This window comes from Cupressus sempervirens, chromosome 9 (genome assembly GCF_028749045.1).
Source record: "Cupressus sempervirens isolate cs-2001-9-10 chromosome 9, ASM2874904v1, whole genome shotgun sequence".
In the NCBI taxonomy this organism is placed as follows: Eukaryota; Viridiplantae; Streptophyta; class Pinopsida; order Cupressales; family Cupressaceae; genus Cupressus; species Cupressus sempervirens.
This window is the reverse complement of record NC_143126.1, coordinates 604,663,277-604,685,515: the sequence shown is the minus strand read 5'-3', so window position 1 is coordinate 604,685,515 and position 22,239 is coordinate 604,663,277. Positions and strand designations below refer to the sequence as shown.

At 37.5% G+C, this 22,239-nt stretch overlaps 3 protein-coding genes across 5 annotated transcripts in view; all 3 read left to right on the top strand.

Annotated features, from left to right (window-relative positions):
- The first annotated feature begins 4,597 nt into the window (after positions 1-4,597).
- LOC149540133 (uncharacterized) lies at positions 4,598-5,179 on the top strand. The gene has a single exon (XM_089802659.1). It carries the CDS (start codon positions 4,598-4,600, stop codon positions 5,177-5,179), a length of 582 nt encoding a protein of 193 aa, XP_089658785.1.
- Positions 5,180-5,827: 648 nt separating this feature from the next.
- On the top strand, positions 5,828-6,277 carry LOC149540132 (secreted RxLR effector protein 78-like). Its single transcript, XM_089802658.1, has one exon. It carries the CDS (start codon positions 5,828-5,830, stop codon positions 6,275-6,277), a length of 450 nt encoding a protein of 149 aa, XP_089658784.1.
- Positions 6,278-17,729: 11,452 nt separating this feature from the next.
- The window catches only part of LOC149540131 (uncharacterized), a 30,178-nt gene continuing 25,668 nt past the window's right edge, over positions 17,730-22,239 (top strand). For all 3 annotated transcript variants that reach the window (XM_089801314.1, XM_089801313.1, XM_089801315.1), the window contains exon 1: positions 17,730-18,343. In XM_089801314.1, coding sequence (XP_089657440.1) covers positions 17,915-18,343 — 429 coding nt within the window. In that variant the 5' untranslated portion in view covers positions 17,730-17,914. The remainder of the gene's footprint in view (positions 18,344-22,239) is intronic.

Sequence of the window (22,239 nt, the reverse complement as noted above, 5' to 3'; positions counted from 1 at the left end):
CCCTGAGGCAATGCCATTTATTTATTTAAAAAAAAAAGTGGCATTCACTTTTTTAAAGAGATTTTTTTGGAAAAATATTTTTTCAACTTTCAAGAAAACACTTTATTGCATGCAAAATTTCATACAACTTTAAAAAAAAATGGTTTCTTTCCTTAAGTCACGTCAAAGTCTATTTTGTACTTCAGTATGGTACAACAAGTCTATCAACGTTGACAGTAGTACAGGTGACATCAGCAAATTGAAGGAAAAATTTGATGGTCTTTTAATTGTCGTGCATTTGATTTGTTTTACCTTTTTTGAGTTACCTTTGGTATTTTGGTCATATCTTTGTAATACAGAGGTATTTTTTAATAAATCTTATATCTTCAGAAATCTCTTTCCAAGCCTATCATGATGGTGAAGGTTATTTGGACTTTTGATGTTGTTTGGTTTCTTGTTTATGTAGTCAAAACCATATGTTCTATTTTGCACTCTGAGAGAGATATCTTGAGCTTCCGATCTCCGATTTGGGAAAACTTTATATCATTGGAAAGGTCTTTCTGAACTATTTCCAGTGATGCTGGTTATTTTTCCAAATTTTTCTCCAAGCACATTTTATTCAGTCTTCTGCATTTTTGTATTCTGATGGATAACTTAGTTGTTTTAGGTCCAAAGATTGATTTCATTACTTTAGATGATTCGTCATGGGTCTATCTATTATATTAGCCTTATATCTCTTTTGATCTTTGTTGACATTATTTTTAGTATTTTTGCAAATGCACTGAAATAAAGTGCCACTCTATTGCATTCAGGATCTTGCACATCTTTGTGTTTTGTTGTACTCACGCTACATTATAAAGTGCCTTGGGGGGTTTCATTTTGGCCATATTCACCATCTTCCTTTGTCAAGTGAGTGTTCCTTCCATGACATTAGCTTAGTGATGTATCAATGACATGTGCCATTATAGGTGTTTGTACTTCTTTTGCACTCTCAATATTCCTGATTCTTCTTTCTATAGGAGATATTGCATTCAGTTTCAATGTTCATGTCTTGCCTCTCAACATTATAGGGGGATTATGTTGGTTCTATTATTTTCTTGGTTCGATGGAGTGAGCTATATATTCAATATTTGATCCTATGTACTAGGCAATTGCAGTAGTTTGATACCTATGCATTTCGGTGAGATGGATCATTTATCATACATACATTCTTTCATTCCTATTTTTTGAGGCCATAAAGATACCTTCCATCTTCAATTTATTAGATATTCAAACTTAGCCTTCTCTACCTGGTCATGTTCTAGATAGTGGAGGTTCTTTAGATCAACAGTTTGGCAGTGTTTGCAGCTTCATGCTTTAGTGGTGTTCTTCATGGTCATCTTTTGTTCCTATCTTTTGGAGCATTCTTTCCATCTCTTTTTGGAGTAGGGTTTTTCCCAAGTGGTTTTCTCTATTTCTCCTCTTTATAGAGACTTGGTTGTGCTTGGGTACCTCATCAGGCCTTATTTTCGAGACCCAAATTTTCTTTTAGCAGTCATTTCTAGGTTTTTAACTACTCCCTAAGTTTATCTTAAGGGGGGTGTTAGAGTAATAAGATATTGCCTTATTAATTTAATCATTTTGATTTAATTATTAAGTCACTTATTATCTCTAGTTTACTTAAGCTAGACTTTAGGCATATAATAATTAATTATTTTATTAATTATTATCATACAACCTAGCTTTTACCTTTTAGGGTTTTGATCTCCTTTTATAAGGATTGATATCTTTGTAATTTTATTCATTCAATTTTGATAATAGCAATCTCCTTTTTGCTCATCAAGAATGTCTCATCTATCAATCTCAGAATTCTAACCTCCATAGCTTTTTGCTTCTCTCTTTCTGTGACAAATATTTGCATGCAAGTAATTCTTGGGAGTTGTGGGGTTGATATTTCATCAACTTCAATAATTAGTACACATTAATATCTCAAGATTACTTTGTTAATCGATTTACTATGAATATCTAATTGTAATTGAGTTGTGAAAAGATTTGAGTTAAAAAGAAGTTTCTATTGACATCTAAAAGATTTGGAATTGTTTTAGCAGTAATTGATTCACCCCTCCCCTCTTAGTTACTCCTCTTATATTTCTAACAATAGGAGCATCTGTGATGGTGTGTTAACCCCATGTTTTTCATCTATCAAATGTTGTGTCATCCAAACACATAGAAACTATTAGTGGTACTTGAAGCATTTAATGTAAGAGTTTGAAATTCTAAAGCATCTAGACTTAGGTGCCCCATTTTGAATTTCAAGTTGGTTTGGGCACTCAAATTAGTATACCCTTTGGGGACGAGGAGATGGCACTCTGCAGGTCAACGGTGAGCGCTAGGGCCTATGTGCCCTAGCCACTATTCCTTGCTTTGCATTGGCCGAAGGTGCAGGCATTTTCGTGCACGGGGGGGGGGGGTGCCTATTTTTGCTGATCCGCGAGGGCTGCAGGGGTGGGGTTTGCTAACTGCGTGGGAGAACTCATAGCTGCATTTTGCGCAGTATTGTAAGTTTATATTATTTATTTTTGTTAATTGCGGGTGAGTGCACATATCTGTGATTGTGCATAATAACAGGTTTTTGGGCTAGTGGTTGTGGGGGGAATTGGATACTATAGGTTTTCTATCCCTTCCTCCTTTACTGGTGAATTATTGGGTTGGCTCTATGGTGAATCGAGGCTCAGTATTATCGCAGATTGCTTCTGAGGATATGGAGATGATTGAGCCATCTTCTTCAGTGTTGGTCAATGGTGTAGATCTGATAAGTAAATCCGCATTGGGAGATGGAGGTTCATCCTAAAAAGGAGTACCCTGAATTAAAAAAGTTAGTGGATGTTTGGAAAGATCTAAAGATCGATCAGTCTTAGTCATCCAACCTAAATAGATTTTTGAGGATCTTGAATATTGGCAAAATCATGCCCTCATTTGCAAATTTTTGGTCCTTCATCTTTCCTTACTAGTGTTGGATTCCTAGGCTCGTTAGCTTTGGAATCTCGAAGGCGATATGGAGATTATTCTAGCTGCAAATAATTATTTTCTAGTTATCTTCTCATGCATGTCAGATAGGAATAGGGCATTTGAAGGCAGCCCTTATTTCTTTAATCAGGCGGGGCTTTTTATCAAGCCTTGGCACATGGGCTTTAATTCAATTGAGGAGATCCCCTCGAGGGTACCTGTGTGGGTTCGATTGTTGAGACTTCCATTGGAGTTTTGAAGGGAAAATATTCTTCACTCAATCTCATTACTACTTGGAAAGCCTATGGGAGTGGCTACACAAACTCAAGATCGTAAGGTAATCTCTTATGCTCGTATTTGTGTAGAAGTTGATTTAACCAATCCATTACCAGATTCTATGGAAATTCGTATGGGATCGTCTTCATGGATCCAACAGTTGGATTATGAGACCCTTCCTTTCAGATGTTGCATTTTCCATGAATATGGCCATTTACTCCGCAAGTATCCCAAATTCAGGCTTGCTCCTTTGGATACTTCCAGACCTCTTAAGGGTGACAAGGGGAAGGCTCCAGTATCTACTGATCTTGTGGATAAGGATGGTTTTACTCAGGTTAAATATCGTAACAAAGGCAAAGGTAAGAAGAGAACTTGGCTAGACAAACACAATGATGGTATGTTTAACAAATTTGATGTTCTTGAAGACCTAGTTCAGGAGGAAGGTATTCTGGTTGAGCTTTCTTCTAGGGATAAGGGTTTGCACGTAGTTCAGGAAGAAGAGGAAAAGAAAGAGGATGAGTTGCTACCTTTAGAGGACCCTCAGAATGTATCGATTGATATGGATTTACATCCTCAAGTTTAGAGTATCGGGGATCACCAGGGGTCATAGGTTATGATGAGTCTGATAGAGATGGTTCCAACCTCCCCTGCTCCTAAAGGGGCCGTAGATCTGGCCAAGGGAAATAAAGCCCATCCTACATTAGGCTTATAGTAGAAATATTTTAAAAAGGGGCCTCTTGATAAACTGTGAAGGAGTGGTAGGAAGATGGATCAAGAGAGGGTGAAGATTATGGGGGATACTTTGGTTGAATCTGGGTCTGTGAAACCCATTGATTCTCACTTCTCTCACCCCCAAAAATGATTGTTCTATCATGGAATGTTAGGGGGTTGAATAACATCTCTAGACAAAAGGCTGTTCGAAAATTAATTGATTCTCAGTTACCTGATGTGGTTTTTATCCAGGAAACTAAGCTTGCAATGGATGGCTTAGCTAATTGCGCTCCTCACATTTGGCCCCAAGGCAATTGGCAAGGGGTGGGAGCTCGAAACAATTTAGGGGGGTTTCTTTTTTCTGGAACCCGAGAAAAGTTCTTCCCTTATGGTGTGTTTCTAGTCGATCCTCTATTTCTTTGGTTGCTTCTTGTTTGGACACTGGTGAAAGATGCCTTCTCTCCAATATTTATGCTCCTACTAATATTTTAGGCAAGTCAAATCTTTGGGCTCATATTAGTTACATCCAAGCCTTCGATCCATTTCTCCCATGGATTTTGGCTGAGGACTTTACTCTATTACTAGTCTAGATGAAAAATGAGGTGGGATTGCCAGGTTGGACCCTTCTGCAAATCTTCTTAGAGATATGATAGATTCCTTGCATCTCATTGATGTGAAGCTGAACAATGGTGTTTTCACATGGAATAACAGGAGATGTGGTGCTGAGGCTATCTCAAAAAGAATGGATAGATTTTTGGTTTCCTATTACTGGATGAACAACAAGTTGATGACCAGCTTTGAAATTCTTGATTGGAGAGGCTCTGATCATTGGCCCATCAAGATCTCAGTTACTGCTTATGGAATCACCAAAAACACTTCTTTTAAGTTTCAATTAATGTGGTTAAGAGACCAGTCTTTGCATGACTTAATGGTGGATTGCTGGAATGAGGGGATGCCTGCGCATGAGATGACAATGCACACTTTCTGCAAGAGGCTCCAACATGTTAAGTACAGGCTTAAGAAGTGGAATAAAAAATGTTTTGGGAACCTACAGGCACAGAGAATTGTTGCTCAGTCTAAGTTAGAAAACATTACTCGATTGATTCGAGATCAAGGGAGGACTGTTGACCTAAGTGAAGTTGAACCCTTGGCCCTTAAAGGACTAGAAGACTGGGAGCTTCGGGAGGAGATTTTTTGGAAGCAAAAATCTCGTGTTGACTGGCTTTAGGAGGGGGATAGAAACACTGCATTCTTCCATAGTTCGGTCAAGGCTCAGAGATAGGGGAATTCTTTATCCTCTTTGATTTCACCTGAAGGGGATCACCTTTCTTCCAACATTGATATTTCTTGGGCTGCAATCAACTATTTTTCAGATCTCTTTTCTAAGGAGGACATTGATGTGAGGGAGGAGGAGAGGGAAATTTTGGATTGCATTCCTCACCTTGTTTGTGAGGAAATGAATGAGGCTCTCTTACGTCCCATTTTGTTGCCTGAACTGGAGAAAGTGGTGTTTAATATGAAGAAAGATAAGGCTTTTGGCCCTGATGGATTTCCGATTGAGTTCTTCTAGGAGTTTTTGGAAATAGTAAAATTTGATCTCCTTGAGGTGGTTCAAGAATCTCATAGGAACAAGCAAATGCTCAGGTCCATGAATTCTACCTTCTTGGTTCTTATAGCTAAACAGGAGGGGGCTAATCAGATGACTTAATTTAGACCTATTGCTCTTTGTAATGTCGTTTATAAGATTATCACTAAACTAATTGCTAAGTGACTTAAGCCTCTTCTCAGCTCTCTGATCTCTCCAAAGCAGGGGGGTTTTGTTGAAGGAAGACAAATTTTGGATGGGGTTGTGATTGCAATGGAAGCTATTCATTCTATGGCTAATTCTAAGGAAAGGGCTATGTTTATGATGCTTGACATGGCTAAAGCTTATGATTGGGTGAGCTGGGAGTTTTTACAAGATATTCTTTTAGCGTTTGGTTTTGCTGAGGAGTGGGTGAACTGGGTTCTTAGTTGTGTGACTTCTCCTTCCTATTCAGTTCTTGTTAACGAGGAACCATCTGATTTGTTTAGTGTTTCTCGAGGACTTCGACAAGGGGACCCTTTATCTCCTTATTTATTAATTATCATGGCAGAAGGTCTTGGAAGATTCATTAAGGCTCAAGTGGAGCAGGGTCTCATTCAAGGTTGGAGTTGGGACAACTCTCTCCCTTCCTACTCTCACCTTCAGTTTGTGGATGATACTATATTGATGGGCATTGCTAGAATTAGTGAAGCTGTGAACTTCAGGCGAGCTCTAGATATCTACTTGAGGGCTTTAGGTTAGTGCAACAATGATGAAAAATCTTCCATTTACTTCTTCAATACCCCTCAGCCTATTCAAAACAAGATTGCTAAGATCCTTAGATTTCAGATTGGTTCTCTTCCTCTAATATACCTTGGGGTCCCTTTGCCTCTGGGATCGTAGTATCGAGTGTATTGGCAGGGGATCTTGGATAAGTTCCAAAGAAAAGTCAATCATTGGACTAACAGGTGGCTTTCTTCTGCTGGCAGAATGGTTCTTCTAAAAACTGTGGTGCAAACTCTCCCTATTTACAGATGTTGTGTGCAAGTTCCCCCTTCCTCCTTTGTGAAGGATTTTGATGCTCTTTCTCGACAGTTTCTTTGGTCGGGTACCCTCCTCTCTTCAAAGTGGAGCTTAGTTAAGTGGGGGTATGTTTGCAAGCCAAAGCATGTTGGGGGCCTTGATCTTAGGTCTATGGAACTTGTTGTTACGACATTGGCTACTAAGTTGTGTTGGAGATGGTGCAACAATCAGTAGTTGGATTGGACCAGGATTCTTACTCACAAGTATCTCCCTAGGGTTGATAGTTCAGATGTGTCATGGATCGCTTTGGTGGGGAAAGGTTCTTGTGTTTGGAATACCCTTAAGAGGGGAGCCCAGCTGATTAAGGAGGGTCTATTTTGGATTTGCAACAATGGATCAGATGCTCTGTTTTGGCAGGACTCTTGGGATGGCCACCAACCTTTGATTACTAGCTTTCCCCAACTTTAGCCTCTTTGTCATGCTTTTACTAATGCTGGCTGGTTTAAGGTGGAGCACTTTAAAACTGTCAAGCATTTGGGCCAAGTGGAGGGGACTTGTTGGAAAGATTCTCAAGAATGGCCTATTGGTGGATTTGAAGAGGATCGCACTCTTCTTTCTCATGTGTTGAAGGATAGGTTTTGTAGCTCCCTCAAGGAGAGGGATGTTTTGGCTTGGAGTCTTAGTCCAAAAGGAAAATTCTTCGTGGCTCAGGGCTATGCTGCACTGGATAGGAACCTGCATGGTTTAGCAGAAGTGCCCTGGTGGAAGAAGGTTTGGAATAATTTTTCTTGGCCCAAGTGTAATTTTTTCTAATGGTTGTTAGCTCAGAAGAAGTGTCTCACGTGGGAGAATATTCACAAAAGAGGCTTCCAGGGTCCTTCTATTTGCTTCTTATGCATGTACAATGAAGAAAGTATCTCTCACATGTTTTTCCTTTGCCCTTTTTCAAAGGAAATATGGCATGGATGGTGGGAGTCCTGGCGCCATGGTTGTATCCATGCCGCTTCTCTCATTGACTTTTGGAAAAGCTTGGGTAGACCTCCAACGAAGACCTCCTTTCTACAGGTTGCCTAGATGGTTGGACCGACTCTTATTCTCTGGAACCTTTGGTTGGAAAGGAATCACATAATTTTTTGTGATTCCAAATTGGATAGCCTTCAGCTATGGAGGAAGATTCTTGGTAGGCTTCAGGAGACTATTTTCGCAAAATGTGATATGTCTGAAAGCATAGAGCCGGGTGATCAAGCTACTGTGAGGAATCTGAACTTGGATGGTATTAACCTGAGGCATACTTTTGGAAAAAGGTAGAGTTATGGTAAGCAACGAGTTTGTAGGGTTGGGAGATGGACCCCTCCCCTGGTTGGAATCTTGAAGATTAATATAGATGGTTCTTCTAGGGGGAATCCTGGCCATGTTGGCATTGGTGCTATAGGTAGAAATAATGAGGGTGGGGTGGTTTTTCTTTTCTCTATCTATAAGGGTCAGCACTCTAATAATTTGATGGAGGCCCTGGCCATTAAGTCTGTTGTTGAGAGAGGATGCTCTTTAGGCTAGAAAAAGATCATTTGTGAGTCTGACTCTTAGATTGTTGTTGATATGCTAAATAACCAGAGGTTGGAGAATGTTAATTGGGAGCTAGCCTCTTTGGTAAGACAAATTTTATATCTGTGTTGTGCCTTGGAGTCTATCTCCTTTTTCCATATCCCTCGTGAATGGAATAAAGTGGCAGATTGTTTGGCAAAGTGGGCTTCAGAGAATTTGGATAGTTGGGATATTAGTGGTAGGGATGGATTACCTCCTGATTATTGTGGGAATATTGACCAACTTTTATTGGAGGATAGACATATGTAGTGCTTCTATGGGCCTCAGGCCTTTTCTTTGTAATTTGAAGTTGATTGAATAAATTTTTACCCCTATTTCCAAAAAAAAAAAATAGTATGCCCTTTTAAATATCTATAGTGGATCTTCTATGTTAGTTTTAACAAAAGTTTTAGAGCGTCTTAGAGAGAGTTTTGGAAGAGAAGAGGGAAGAAAGGGGAAAGCTTGTTGGTGACTCCATATTGTTGAAGAGGATGAGTACCAAGTGCCAAGAATTAGAGAGTAAGATAGATCTCATCAAAGAATGTATGTGAACATTATTTGAAATATAATAGAATATAAAGTTTGTATTTTGTATTCATGCTTTGTACACATGGCATTGCATTTTCATGTTATCCCTATATGCTTACTAAGAAATGAAGTATTTTGTGACAACATTTATTGTGTGTGTGTGTGCGCGCGCGCGCGCGCGCGTGTGTGTGTGTGCAACATTTCTTTCTCTTGTCCTTTAAGTTAATCTTGTAGGCTTAGCTTGCCCTGGGTTTGGTTGCAACCCCTCTCTCTCTCTCTCTTTGATAGGACACTAAGGAGTTGGACTACACCAAGTGGTATCAGAATAGAGGTTCATTATGTTGGCAAGAAGACCTATAGGAAACACAACACAAGATGATGGGGTCAAAGAAGAAGAAGAACCATGGATGAGGAGCCTAGGCTTGCAGGGGTAGTTAGAGGTCTTATGGAATGGATGGAAGCAATGGAAGATGCTCAAGGAAGAGGAATGCACTTAGAGGACCTTAGTGAAAATGAGAAAGAACAAGCCAATGAGAGATTTGAAGAATTACAACAACCCAAAATAGGTCCTTAAGAGGATATAATCATTAGAGCTCTCACTAAAGCAAACACTGTGCCCAAACTTGATCCTCCAACTTACAAAGGGGGAATGAATGCTAAAGAATTGTTAGATTGGATCAGTGAGATGGATAAATATTTTGGGTTTGAGAACATTGGAGAAGAGTAGAAGGTTAAGTATGCCTACAATAAGTTGAAGGGTTGTGTATCCCTATGGTGGGAACATGTGCAAATGGATAGGCAACAAAGAGGAAAAGATAAGATTCGGCCATAGGATCAAATGGTTACAGAGATTAAGTCCAAATTCTTGCCACAAAACTATCAAATCAGCCTATTCAAGAAAATGTGAAATCTGAAGCAAAGGGAGAGTAGTGTAGAGGAGCGAAGGGAGAGTAGTGTAGAGGAGTACACCAAAGATTTTTATAGATTAAACATAAGAGTTGGTCATATTGAAGAGGATGTAGAGAAAAATTTCCTATTATTTGAATATATTACACATAGCCATCCAAGATAAGATAAGCATGGTTAATGTGCATAGTGTGGAGGATGCATATCAATTTTCCTTAAAGGTTGAGGAAAAACACAATAAGAAGCAACAAAGTAATTCATGGGGAAAAGGAAAACTTTCACATGGAAGAGGACAACCCAGTAGTGGTAGAGGCTCCACCAACAAACAAGATACAACAAGGACTTTGAGTGTGAATATGCAAGAAGGAAGAGGAAGAGGAGGCATTCCTAGAGAAAAAGAGGGTTATTCTCATGGAAGGGGGTCCTTTGGAAGAGGTGGAGGAAGAATTTTAAGTAGTACTTGTTACCAATGCAGAGAAATAGGGCATTGAGTGTTTGAGTGCCCATGAATTTAATATGACAAAGGAAAAGGAAAAGAGGCTAGAGTGCATGTGTTGGAAGCTGAAAATAAAAAGAATAATCCATCAAGGCAATGAAAAGACCCTAAATATGGAGAATCATTGATGGTGCAAAGAGTTTTGGCAAATCCCGAAAAGGAGAAGTTGGAACAAAACCAAAGGAGAAAATTGTTTCGGACAAGATGTAAGGTAAATGGTAAATGCTACAAACTCAATGTGGATAGTGGTGGCATTGATAATATTGTGTCTGAAGAAATGGTGAGTACATTGAATTTGAAAAGAACCAAGCATCCTAGTCCATATAGAGTCTTGTGGTTGCAAAAGGAGCATAAGTTGTTAGTGAATGAATAGTGTTTGGTAAGCTTTCACATTGGGAATTACAAAGATGAAGTCATGTGTGACATAATGCCAATGGATGCGCGCCATCTTCTTTTGGACAGACCATGGCAATTTGATCGACAAGTTGTTCATGATGAACAATTAAACACATACAACATCGAGAAAGATGGAAGAGAGTACCTCTTAAATACCATAAAGGATAGTGAAGGTGAAGGAGAAGATAAATCAAGAGTATGTTTGGTCTCTAGAAAGAAATTTTTGAGGGACTGCAAGAAAGAGGAAAATTGTTTAGGTATTGTTTCTAAATCAGTCACCATTAGAACAACCAAGGAGGAAGATGAGATACCAAAATTTTCCAAATTTATGCACATTATAGAATGCCACCAAAGTAGATTGAGGAAATGAACAAACAAGCTCAATAGTTGCTGGATAAGGGGTTGATTAGAGAAAATTTGAGTCCATGTGCGATTTCAACAATGTTGGTATCAAAGAAAGATGGAAGTTGGAGAATGTGTACTGATTCAAGGGCAATAAACAAGACAACCATCAAGTATTGATTTCCATTACCACAAATTGATGATCTTATGGATTGCTTGGGTAGAGCTGGATACTTCACAAAATTGATTTGAAGAGTGGTTACCATCAAATAAGGATAAGAGAAGGTGATTAATGGAAGACAAAATTTAAGACCAAGGATGGATTATATGAATGGTTGGCGATGTCATTTGGATTAACAAATGCTCCAAGAACCTTCATGAGATTGATGAAAGAAGTTTTGAAGCCATACCTCGGCAAGTTTGTGATTGTGTGTGTAGATGATATTATGATTTTTAGTAGGACTAAAGAACAAAATTTACAACATATTAAAGTTGTCCTACAAGGCTAAAAGAAGAAAAAATGATGGTGAATTTAAAAAAGTGTAGTTTCACGAAAGAAGTGATGGTATATTTAGGCTTTGCTATTAATAGTAGTGGTCTAAAGATGGATCTAGAAAAGTTGAAAGCAATAGCTGATTGGCCTTCTTTGAGAAGTGAGTTTGAGGCAAGGAGTTTTCATGGTTTGGATAGCTTCTATAGGAATTTTATTCAAAAATTTAGTGTGATATGTGCACCAATAACTAAAATAATGAGAGGAGATAAAAGAGATTTTATTTGGACAACAACAACTAAAAGGAGTTTCAACATTTTTAAGGAGAAGGTCATAGAGCAGTCTATACTAGCATTACCTGATTTGGAAAAGGTATTTCAAGTTGATTGCTATGAAAGTGGGGCTCTAGTAGGGGGAGTCCTAAGTCAAGAAGGAAGGCCCATAACATAATTCAGCGAGAAGCTCAATGAGGCAAAGAGAAAATACTCTATGTATGATCAAGAGTTCTATGCAATTGTGTAAGCCCTTAAGAAGTGGAGGCATTACTTGCTACCAAAGGAGTTTGTGCTATACACAAACCACTATGCATTATAATTCATCAATAGCCAAGGTAATTTGAGTCAAAGGCATGTGAAATGGGTGGAGTTCCTTCAAAATTTTCCTTTTGTTTCTAAACATAAAAGTGGAAAGTCAAATAGAGTTGTAGATACATCAAGTAGAAGATGTCTGTTGCTAAATGAATTGAGAGTAAGTGTTGTTTCTTTTGATCATATGGGAGAGTTATATGAAGAAGATGTAGATTTAAAGGAAGCTTGGGCAACATGCAAGAACCTGGTTGGGGTTGATAGAACTCCATGGTTGGAGTATTTCATACAAGAAAAATATTGTTTAAAGGAAAGAGATTATGCATTCCTAGAGGTTCAATGAGATAGAGCTTGATAAAGGAAAAACATAGTGGAGGTAAGGTGGATATTTTGGAGTGGACAAGACATTGGTACAATTGAGTGGATGTTACTTTTAGTCAGGGATGAGTGTTGATGTGAAAAGGATGGTGCAAAATTGTTGGGTATGCCAATATGCCAAGGGAGTAAAACAAAACACCAAATTATATCAGCCACTACCAATACCAAATAAGCCATGGGATTACATTAGCATGGATTTTGTTTTGGGGCTACTTCAGACACAAAGAGGTAATGAATCTACCTTTGTACTAGTGGATACATTTTTAAAAATGGCCCATTTTATACCATGTTGAAAGTGTAGTGATGCTTCCCATATAGCTTCTTTATTCTTTAAAGATGTGGTTTGGTTGCATGGTTTGCCAAAGAGTATTATTTTAGATCAAGATACAAAATTTGTTGGACATTTTTGGTGTACTTTATGGAAGAAGATGGGAACACAATTGAGATTTAATTCAACATACCATCCTTGAATTGATGGTCAAATGAAAGTTGTAAACCAAAGCTTGGGTAATCTTTTAAGATGCTTGATAGGAGAGAAACCAAATCAATGGGATGTGATTCTAGCGGAAGCAAATTTTTCTTATAACAACTCAATTAACCAAAGTATAGGGAAGAGTCCATTCCAAATTGTGTATGGATACAAGCCAAGGGTAGTTGATGAGTTGAGAAATAATGCTTATTTGACTATAAGGAGTATTATAGTAGAAGATTTTGTAGAATACATTCATGAAGTGCACAAGTAAAAAGAGCTCTAGAGAAGAGTACCATGAAATACAAGGAAGATGTTGATAAATATAGAAGAGTACAAGAATTTGAAGTTGGAGAGCTGGTTATGACACATCTACGTAAAGAGAGGTTTCCATAGGGGACCTATAACAAGCTGAAAAGTAAGAGGATTGGTCCATGTAAGGTTCTACAAAAAATTTCAGCAAATGCTTCTGAGATTAGACTTCCCATTGGGGTAGACATTTCACCAATATTCAATGTAGCGATTTGTATAAGTATTATGAAAGTGAGTCAAGCAAAGAGAAAGGTTCACTTCTTGATTGTCAGATGCATCAAAATGGACACATCAATTGCTAGACAAAAGGTTGAAGACATTGAGTAGATTATTGATTCACACATAGCAAGGAAAACACAGGGAAAATAGTATTGGGAGTATCTAGTTCATTGGAAGAACCGTGCAGCTGATGAGGCTTCTTGGGTTAGTGTTGCAAAATTGGAAAAGTTTAGAATTGAGGTTCCATCCTTGTAGGAACGTTCATGAGCTTTATGCCCATGAAACATTTTTTGTACTCATGGCATATGATGTAGGAGCATCCATGATGGCATGTTAACCCATGTTTTTTTCCTATCAAGCATTGTGTTATCCAAGCGTGTAGGAGTTGTTAGTGGTAGTTGAAGCATTTAATGCAAAAAATTGAAATTTTGAAGCATCTAGACTTAGGCACCCCATTTTGAGTTTTAAGTTGGTTAGGCTGCTCAAATTATTATGCCCTTTTAAATATCTAAGGTGGATCTTCTAAGATGGTTTTTAGAAAAGTTTTAGAAAGTTTTAAAGAGAGTTTTGGAAGAGAAGAGGGAAGAAAGGGGAAAGCTTGTTGGTGACTCTGTATTGTTGAAGAGGTTGAGTACTAGGTGCCAGGAATTAGAGAGTAAGATAGATCTCATCAAAGAATGTATGTAAACAATATTTGAATTTTTTAATAGAATATGAAGTTTGTTTTTCGTGTTCGTGCTTCATATGTCTGGCATTGCACTTTCGTGTTATCCCTCCATGCTTGCTAAGAATCTAAGTATTTTTGACAACATTTATTCTGTGCTTGTAGAGCATTTTTTTCTCTTATCCTTTTAAGTTAATCTTGCAGGTTTAGCTTGTCCTGGGTTTGGCTATAACCCCTCTCTGTCTGATAGGACACAAGGGAGTTGGACTGCACCAACAAGTAGTAGAATTGAATCTAATAATAAGGAATGATATTACCTTTGTAGATGCAATTGAATTTATTATGTAACCAAGTATGCAAATGTAATAGCCTTGACTCAAAGAAACCAAGAGGAAACCATGGAAGTCAAAACCTCGTGAATGGAAATGTTTGTGACATGCCATGGTGAAGAATAAATAAATTTAAATGAATGAAAGATCTCCTTTTTGGAAGAAAAACTCCACTACCACCTTCAAAGAAGAAGCTTGATGCAAGAAGAAAATGTTAAATCTTGAAGAATGCTTATGTAGTTTCTTGAAAGTACTTGCTTGATGTCTCATGCATACATGCATGCTTGATCATGTGTGTGGATGGATGAAAACAAAATTCTCATGCCTCCTTATGTACTAGCTTTTGGGATAAAAAATAAAGCAAGTCAACCAGGGGACAAAATAAAATAATTTAAGCACCTAAGACACTTTGAGCTTTGGGACCTAAATCACTCCGATTATAGGTAAACCTAGCTAGATTGACATGTACTTGAGAATATTTCAAGGAAAGGGGACCCCAAGGTATTGGGGAAAGTGCAAAAACATTCAAGAAATAATGAAAATTCCAGAAGATGTGACCAAAAAGGTGATAAAACAACACCTAAAGGGCTATGCATAGAAATGAGAGATGACCTAGAAATTTGAGCAAGATTGGAAGAAGAGAAAGGGACCATAGCAACACTAATGAGGGCTAAAAGGTTTCAAAATTAAGTGCTTCCATTTTAAAAGGGTACAAAGCTAAAGGCTTCGAGTGATGGAGTGATGTTCTACAAATTAGCGGTAGGATCCAGGGATATTAATGATGAATGAGTTGCATCTGAGCATGATAAGGTCTGTTTTTTATGTCTAGTTGTTCTAGAATGTAGAATGGAGTTGTTTACAAACTTTTTCGGGATCTTGGAATTATCGTGTTTGATGCTTTATTTTAGTGGGATCTAGACGAGTTTCTTCACAACTACGATCATGGTATTGTTTACATCAAAGTAACACAACATATTGGAAGAGAATCAATCATGAGGTTGATATGAGATCCATACATTTTCTTGTAGCATACAGATGCGTATTTCTTGAGGCTAGGCAATCTCCAAGAAGGGAGGAGTACAATGTCTCTTTTTTGGTACATTAGAAGTCAATAAAATAATTAAGTTTTATGTTGTCAAATTATATCAAATTCAATGACAAATTAATTTAATTACTTAATAAATTATTAAAATGACTTAAGTGGAGCTTACTAAAAATTAATAGAGTTGTTTCAATTCAAGAGGGGGCACAGGGGGGAGGAGGGACAGAATAAAGAGACAAAGAAAGGAACACGAAGAGATAGATAAATGGAAAATAAAGAGTTACATGAATGTACTATAAACAAAAATAAAGAGGCTTACTCCAACGATGCTTAATTTTATGATTAGTTTATTATTTTCTCTTGAAGAATTTTGGGAGCTTTTATCATTCGTTTTGGAACATGAGGATGGAAAAATTTAGGATTTCTTGGTGGATTAGATGGAAACCCAATTCAATTTCTTGTTAGATTCGCACATGAGGTTCATAGATATGAAAAATTGTGAGGTCTTATTCTAAACAAAAACTTACAACATTAGAGGTATTTCACAGCTATTAAAAAATAAGTTTATAATGATTTATCATCATATTGAATTATAAGAATCTATTTAGTCCAATTCTATACAATTTTTAGTTTACTTTGTTAGATTAAAAGTGTACCATCTTAAAATGGAAGCACCCATCATTTAAGACCTTTTAGCTCCTCCCTTTAGTGATTTTATGATCCATGGATGCATTTATGCTCAAACAACTCTTTTTCTTGCTCTCTGTTATTTTTTCTAATTATTTTTGCACCATCCCTGAAACCCTGAGATTCTCTCTCCTCTGAATAATCCTAGTATAGGTTGACCAAGTCAAGTTGTACCATGGCCTATTTTAGTCTTGGGGCCAATTTTTCCTCGGGTGTTTGAATCTTTAAATGTTGTGACCCAACCATCTTTCTTCATTTTCAATCCCAAAAATAGCATATAAGGAAGCTTGGGCACTTTATTTTCACACCTAAGAACACGTAAGCACATCATAGAAAGATTCACACATGTATGAAGGACAGTCAAGCAAACATACTCAAGATATTCATCAAGTTTTCAAGGCATTCTCAAGCTCTTCTCAAGATTCAAGGATCCATTGTGAGAATTTCCTCTTCAAGATCTAGCATTTTGTTGGCCATCAAGGGATGGGATTTGCATTGTGGCTTTCATCCTCTTCTTCCTTTGCACACATCTACATCCATGGATCCATGATTTGGTATTGAAAACTTAACTTTTCACATGATTCTAAATAGCGACAATTCTATCTACCTTATAACACGACATTATATATCATATTTAGCAAACATCTAATCTTATTATCTTAAAATTGAACCCACTTTGACCAATGAGAAAAAGATTTTCATTCATTTAATCCACCTCAAATGACATCATTCATGTCACACTATATCAACGTCCATACACAGAAGACATTACAATATAACCTACCATTAACCAACACATTCCAATTCACTTATCAACAACCAACACACTATCAATAACCACCATATCACACCAACTTGTCTTACTTATCAATAGTGACTCCTATGACTTCTTTTACCAAAGAGTAACAAGAAACAAATGGACACACTCAAAAGGGATAAAAATAGAAGCTCCAAACAAAATTGAAGATAAAAATATAAAGAACTATGTCCCTAATTGTTGTTAGGTTGATAACACTAGTACCTTACCCTCAAAATTTCTAGCTACTTAGACAAATATAAAAGAAAGTGAGATTCATGTTACCACATGCACACAAACACACACACATAACACGCTAGGATGTTTCTTGTACTAACATGTATCTTATGACACCTTTTCTCATATTTTGGGAGGACAAACACTTGAGTGGATTTGTTACCACTTTTGCACAATTTGTCGAGAAATTTGTAAACCAAGTCTTGTATAAAGTAGAATATGAACTTGTTATGTTCAAGCTTTGTAATGCCAAACAATAAGATGACAAGAGCTTTGTTTCCTTTCTTCAATGACATATAAGTCTCTTTAGTGGTCTAAATGTGCATTCCAGTGCAAGCACTTCTTTAACTACTATAAGTGAGCTCCCAAAGGTACTTCTTATGCTTAAGACACACAAACAATCATGAGACTCTTTGATATATAAACGAATGCCTTTAAATACTAGAATATAATGAATTGTCACACACGATGATATTCACAAATTAATAAAACAAGTAAAAATAAATATTTTAAATTTTAAAAAAATCACTACCATACAAAATTAATCCTAGACATCAAAATAAAAAAAAATGTAAAAATACAAATCTATAAACATAATAAAACAAAGGATATCTCATACAAGAGCCTGCAAGATATCCGTAAATTGCAATAATAATAAAAGTAAAAAGTAAATTAAACTCCAAAAATAAAGAATATACCATTTATTACGAGATATATATATGTTAAAACGTTTCTGAAAATAAGCCAAATGGAAATTGAGATGAGTATACTACTTTCACCATTAGAATCCTTTCCAATTCCTTATCTGGAATGGATTTAAAATCGGTTTTCCGTGTTTCCAAAGAGGGACAGTGAATTTCAAGAAAACAGAATTTACCCCCATATCTGTGACTATCCACATAAGTTTCCTAAGAGAAGTTATGCGGAAGAAGAAGAACCCGACACCTTTTGTTGATGAAGATAAAAAATCATCAGATGCATCTTTCAATTCCTCAGACAAGGAGGAATTGAAGGCCAGAGAAGACAAAAGCAAAGCTAAAATATCTTCTCCAACCATAACAGACTATGAAAAGCAGAGGCAGAGGAAAATCGAGGAAAACAAGGCAAAATTACAAGCTCTTGGCCTTCCAGCACTTGCATCCTCCCTCCCGCAGCCTAAGGCCAATAAGCAGAAAATATCAATTTCCAAAAAAGGAAAACGCAAACAGGACGACAATGACTATCAGCCCTCAGAAGAGGAAGACGAAAGAGAACAGTCAGATTCATCAGCTGACGAGGAAATCCAACAAAAAGTGTCTACAACCAGGAAGAGTACTCCTGCAAAAAGAAAAGCCCCTGCAAAGCCAAAGGTAATGTATGACCTAAAATTGCGTTATACTAACATTAGAGGGAATTATATAGCTATTTCGCTCTCTAGTGTCTAATGTTAGTAATCAAGCACTGGCTGCAATTTTATATCGCCGATGATGGATTAGCAGTGACAAATTTAAGGTCGGATATAGTTTCATTCACACAGTTGATTCTTGAAGAATATACTACTACTTTGAGGCGCCATGAATAAATTATTCTAAAATATAAGTTGTAGAAAGTCATTTGCAACAGTTGAAAGCAACTCATGTCTATGGCAATCGAAGTTTCTTTTCTAGAAAGTTTAGTTTGTGGTAATAGATATCCATTAATGCTACTTGGTTTCTGCTTGAGTCTCATCCTTAAATTTTTAAAACATGGTGTAGAATGAACTCCGTAAATACGCCATATGTTTATCAAAGTTATGGGACGCCTTAGCGCAATTGGAGGATTTGAGCCTCTCTTATGCTGGTACAGTTGTCCAGTAAGAGGGAGGATGGGAAGGTCGTGTGATTGTCTCTAAGTGGCGATTGAAACCGGTAAATGTTGAATTATAAAAGTACCCAATTTTTTTTTTCAGATGAGCGTGAACTACACTAATGAAATTTTTAAGCAAGAGTCATGCTACGATGCACCTGTGAATTTTAATAGTTATAAACATGGGTTAAGCTAGATTGGATCCCTAACCATTACACAACAACTTGCCAAGTATGTATTATGGTTGGTTGCTGTTGCAGGATACGTACTTGGGTCACTCTTATAAGTTTATGTATGCATCTGCATTGCAGGAGCAGGAACGATTTAATCAATATAAACATTGCAAATGTGTGCATTTTTGCTTAGTAAAATTGGTACAAGGTTATGTCAATGAACTCTTCGGTAGTACTCTGGGTGTAGGTGATACGGCAAAGTTAGACTTAACACCTAGCTTCCTCACAGGGTCAAGCCTGAGCTACTGAATTTGAATAATATAGCAGGGAATTGGAATCCATCCCTTTTTAGGCTTCTAGAAGACAAGTCTGATAGACTTGATTTGTGCTCTCCTTGTTGAAATTAGAAACTCAAGCGGGGTGTCCACTTTGTAAGATTTCACCTCGAACTTTACTTCAATTTTGTTTGTGTGGCTGCAATGTTTTTCCAACATTAACGTCAAGAACATGTTCATGGGATTTGAACTTGGGTTGTCGTTGTTGCTCCACTTTACCAGTAGCTAGCAGCTAACTTGACATGTAGAAAAATGTTCTAGCGTCGAGCAGGGGCAGTTGCTTTCATTCTTCCATTCAAGAAACCAGCTTTTAGCTTTGTGGATAGGATGTAACTGGTCCCATCGGCAAAACTTGGCTCCAATTTTAAGGAAGTCAAGGTGTAAGACTATAAGTTGAGTGACTGTTACCAACTTACCACAAAGATGTTGAGTCTCTTCAGACGCAGGCCCAGTTATATGGAGATATTCCCTTTAATGGTTTTCGTACATTCAATATAATATGTTTTAGGAAAAAAAGGATAGGGACAGAGAGGCACAATGGAATTGCTTTTAAGAAATTCTCAATAAACAGTCTTAGTTTTTTCGTATTTTCTCATTGACAATTTGTAACACTATCTGTATGCCTTGTCTTCTTCATTCCTTTGATAGTTTTAAAATATTAATATTAATACAGTTTAACTATCTCCGATCAAGTCCATTTATCCTTATTTCTCTGTGTTTTCGGTTTTTATCTGATTGTAATATTAAGGCTATATATTAGAATGGTAAGTCAAGATTGCCTAGTTATCTTGCCCAGCTTGTAGGCAAAGTACTTTGTCCCTTACTTTCAGTTTGTATTCTATTGAATTCTCATTCATGTAGTACATGAAGCAAATGTTCCCCTTTCCTTTTGCTATTTCTTTGCTTTGCCATGAAGAATATTTTTAGCTTGTATTTTGAATTTGGTTCAGGATTTTAGGTGCATTATTGATTATAATATGACTCGGTTAGTAATTCCCTTCTCCTTGTGTACAAAAGAGGAATCAGCGAATCTTCTCTATTATTAGTTCTGTCTGCTGTACTTTATTTTCAGTTACTTTGTGGGGTTGAAAATACTTTTTCCTCTGAAAATTATGCTAGTTCATTCTGGTTTTATGCATAGCTAATAGCATAAATGGTTTACATGAGTATTAAATAGGGAAATGCAAGTAAAACAGTTCTTTTAATTAGCACTCATCCCATTTCAAAAAATGAGCAGCATAAAATTGTGATTTGTGCTTTAAGTTTAAACTCATCATTTGACAAAAATTGTCAGCCTGAATACATATATATTGATGTAGTCTTGACAGGGATATTATCACAGTGCCCCATCATGCACTGAAACTACACCAAATCCACAAAACAAAGATAATCAAACAACTTTTGCAATCATAATTACTCGTGGAAATGCTCCTTGCATTAGACACATTGGGTAAGAGGTCCATGAGCTGAGCTTACAAAATGAGGTGAAGTAGGAGAACTACCTTTTCAGTTGTGGACAACCTAGAACAGACTCGAGTACTACATCAGGTCCAACAGAAGTACCTCCTTCTGCACCTGGCTGGGAAACAAACCCTCCTCCACCAAGTTCGCCCTCTCTTCCTTGAGAATTCATGTCCAACACAAGCCTGTCTCCTCCAAACACTTTTTCTCATAGTTCTCCTCCTCTTCTCACCTTTCTCAACACCTTTGCTCTTGCTCATTTGATTCAACTGACTCCACCAAAAGTACCCTGCAACCCCCTCTACATTCACCACATCACAGAACCCTCCTTTAGCATCCTTTGCTGCAAAATCTGCCATCTTCTCTTCTTCCATTACACATCTCTTCACACCCAATCGGTCTGCACTATCTTGTTTTTGCACTTTTAGCATCTTCATGTCCTTGAAAGGGCTTTCAACAATTTCTGCAACATCGTCTTTCTCCTTTTCAACTGCTGCTACAATATTCTCTCCACCCTTTTCGATAACATCTCCATTTCTCTCCTTTGTCTGTACTGCAAGACTCTTTTTCTGTCTCTGCACATACAGATTCGTCTGCACCAAATCATCCTCAAAGAAAGAATGGGTCTCTTTCTTACCCATCTTCACTTCTGCTTCTCAGTTCCTTTCCATTGCTGCTTTGGTCTCTTTCAAACATCTTAGCATCTCTTGCATTTCACTAACATGGATCGTATACTTTCTTTTTTACCAAAACTAGAGTCCTAACACCCTTCCAATGGGTAACCTTACATTCTCTCTCTGTTCCAGCCCATGAACACACAAGCACACAACTCGTCACAAAATTTTTCCACATTCACTGATCCTCTTTCATACCTGCAACAAACTCACTCTTGCCTATCCTCTACCCAACAAAGTTTTTGGAAGACATTTCCTCTACCCACCTTCTCTCAACAAAGGAACCTGACGCCTACCCAGTTTCAACCTCTACTGGAGGACAATGCACAATCTCTCTTCTCAGTAGTTACAAGAGTCGCCCAACCAGCTTACACACACACACAACTATCCTCTACTGAACAAGAATCCTGGAAGCTGCACCTCTATGCACCCTCTATTCACTTCTATTGTGAAGGAAACCTCTGCACCTTCTACCCAGCTTCAATGCATGTTGGAGGGTAGTCAACACTCTCTCATCTTTTATAACTCTCTCACACATCTTGTATTAGCTAGTGACACTACCCAGCTTCAACCTCTACTGGAAGACAATGCACAATCTCACTCTTCTCAGTAGTTACAAGAATTGCACAACCAACTCACACGTACACCTATCCTCTACTGAACGAGAATCCTGGAAGGTGCACCTCTATGCTCCCTCTACTCACTTACATTGTGAAAGAAACCCTTGCACCTTCTACCCAGCTTCAGTGCATGTTGGAGGATAGTCAACACTCTCTCA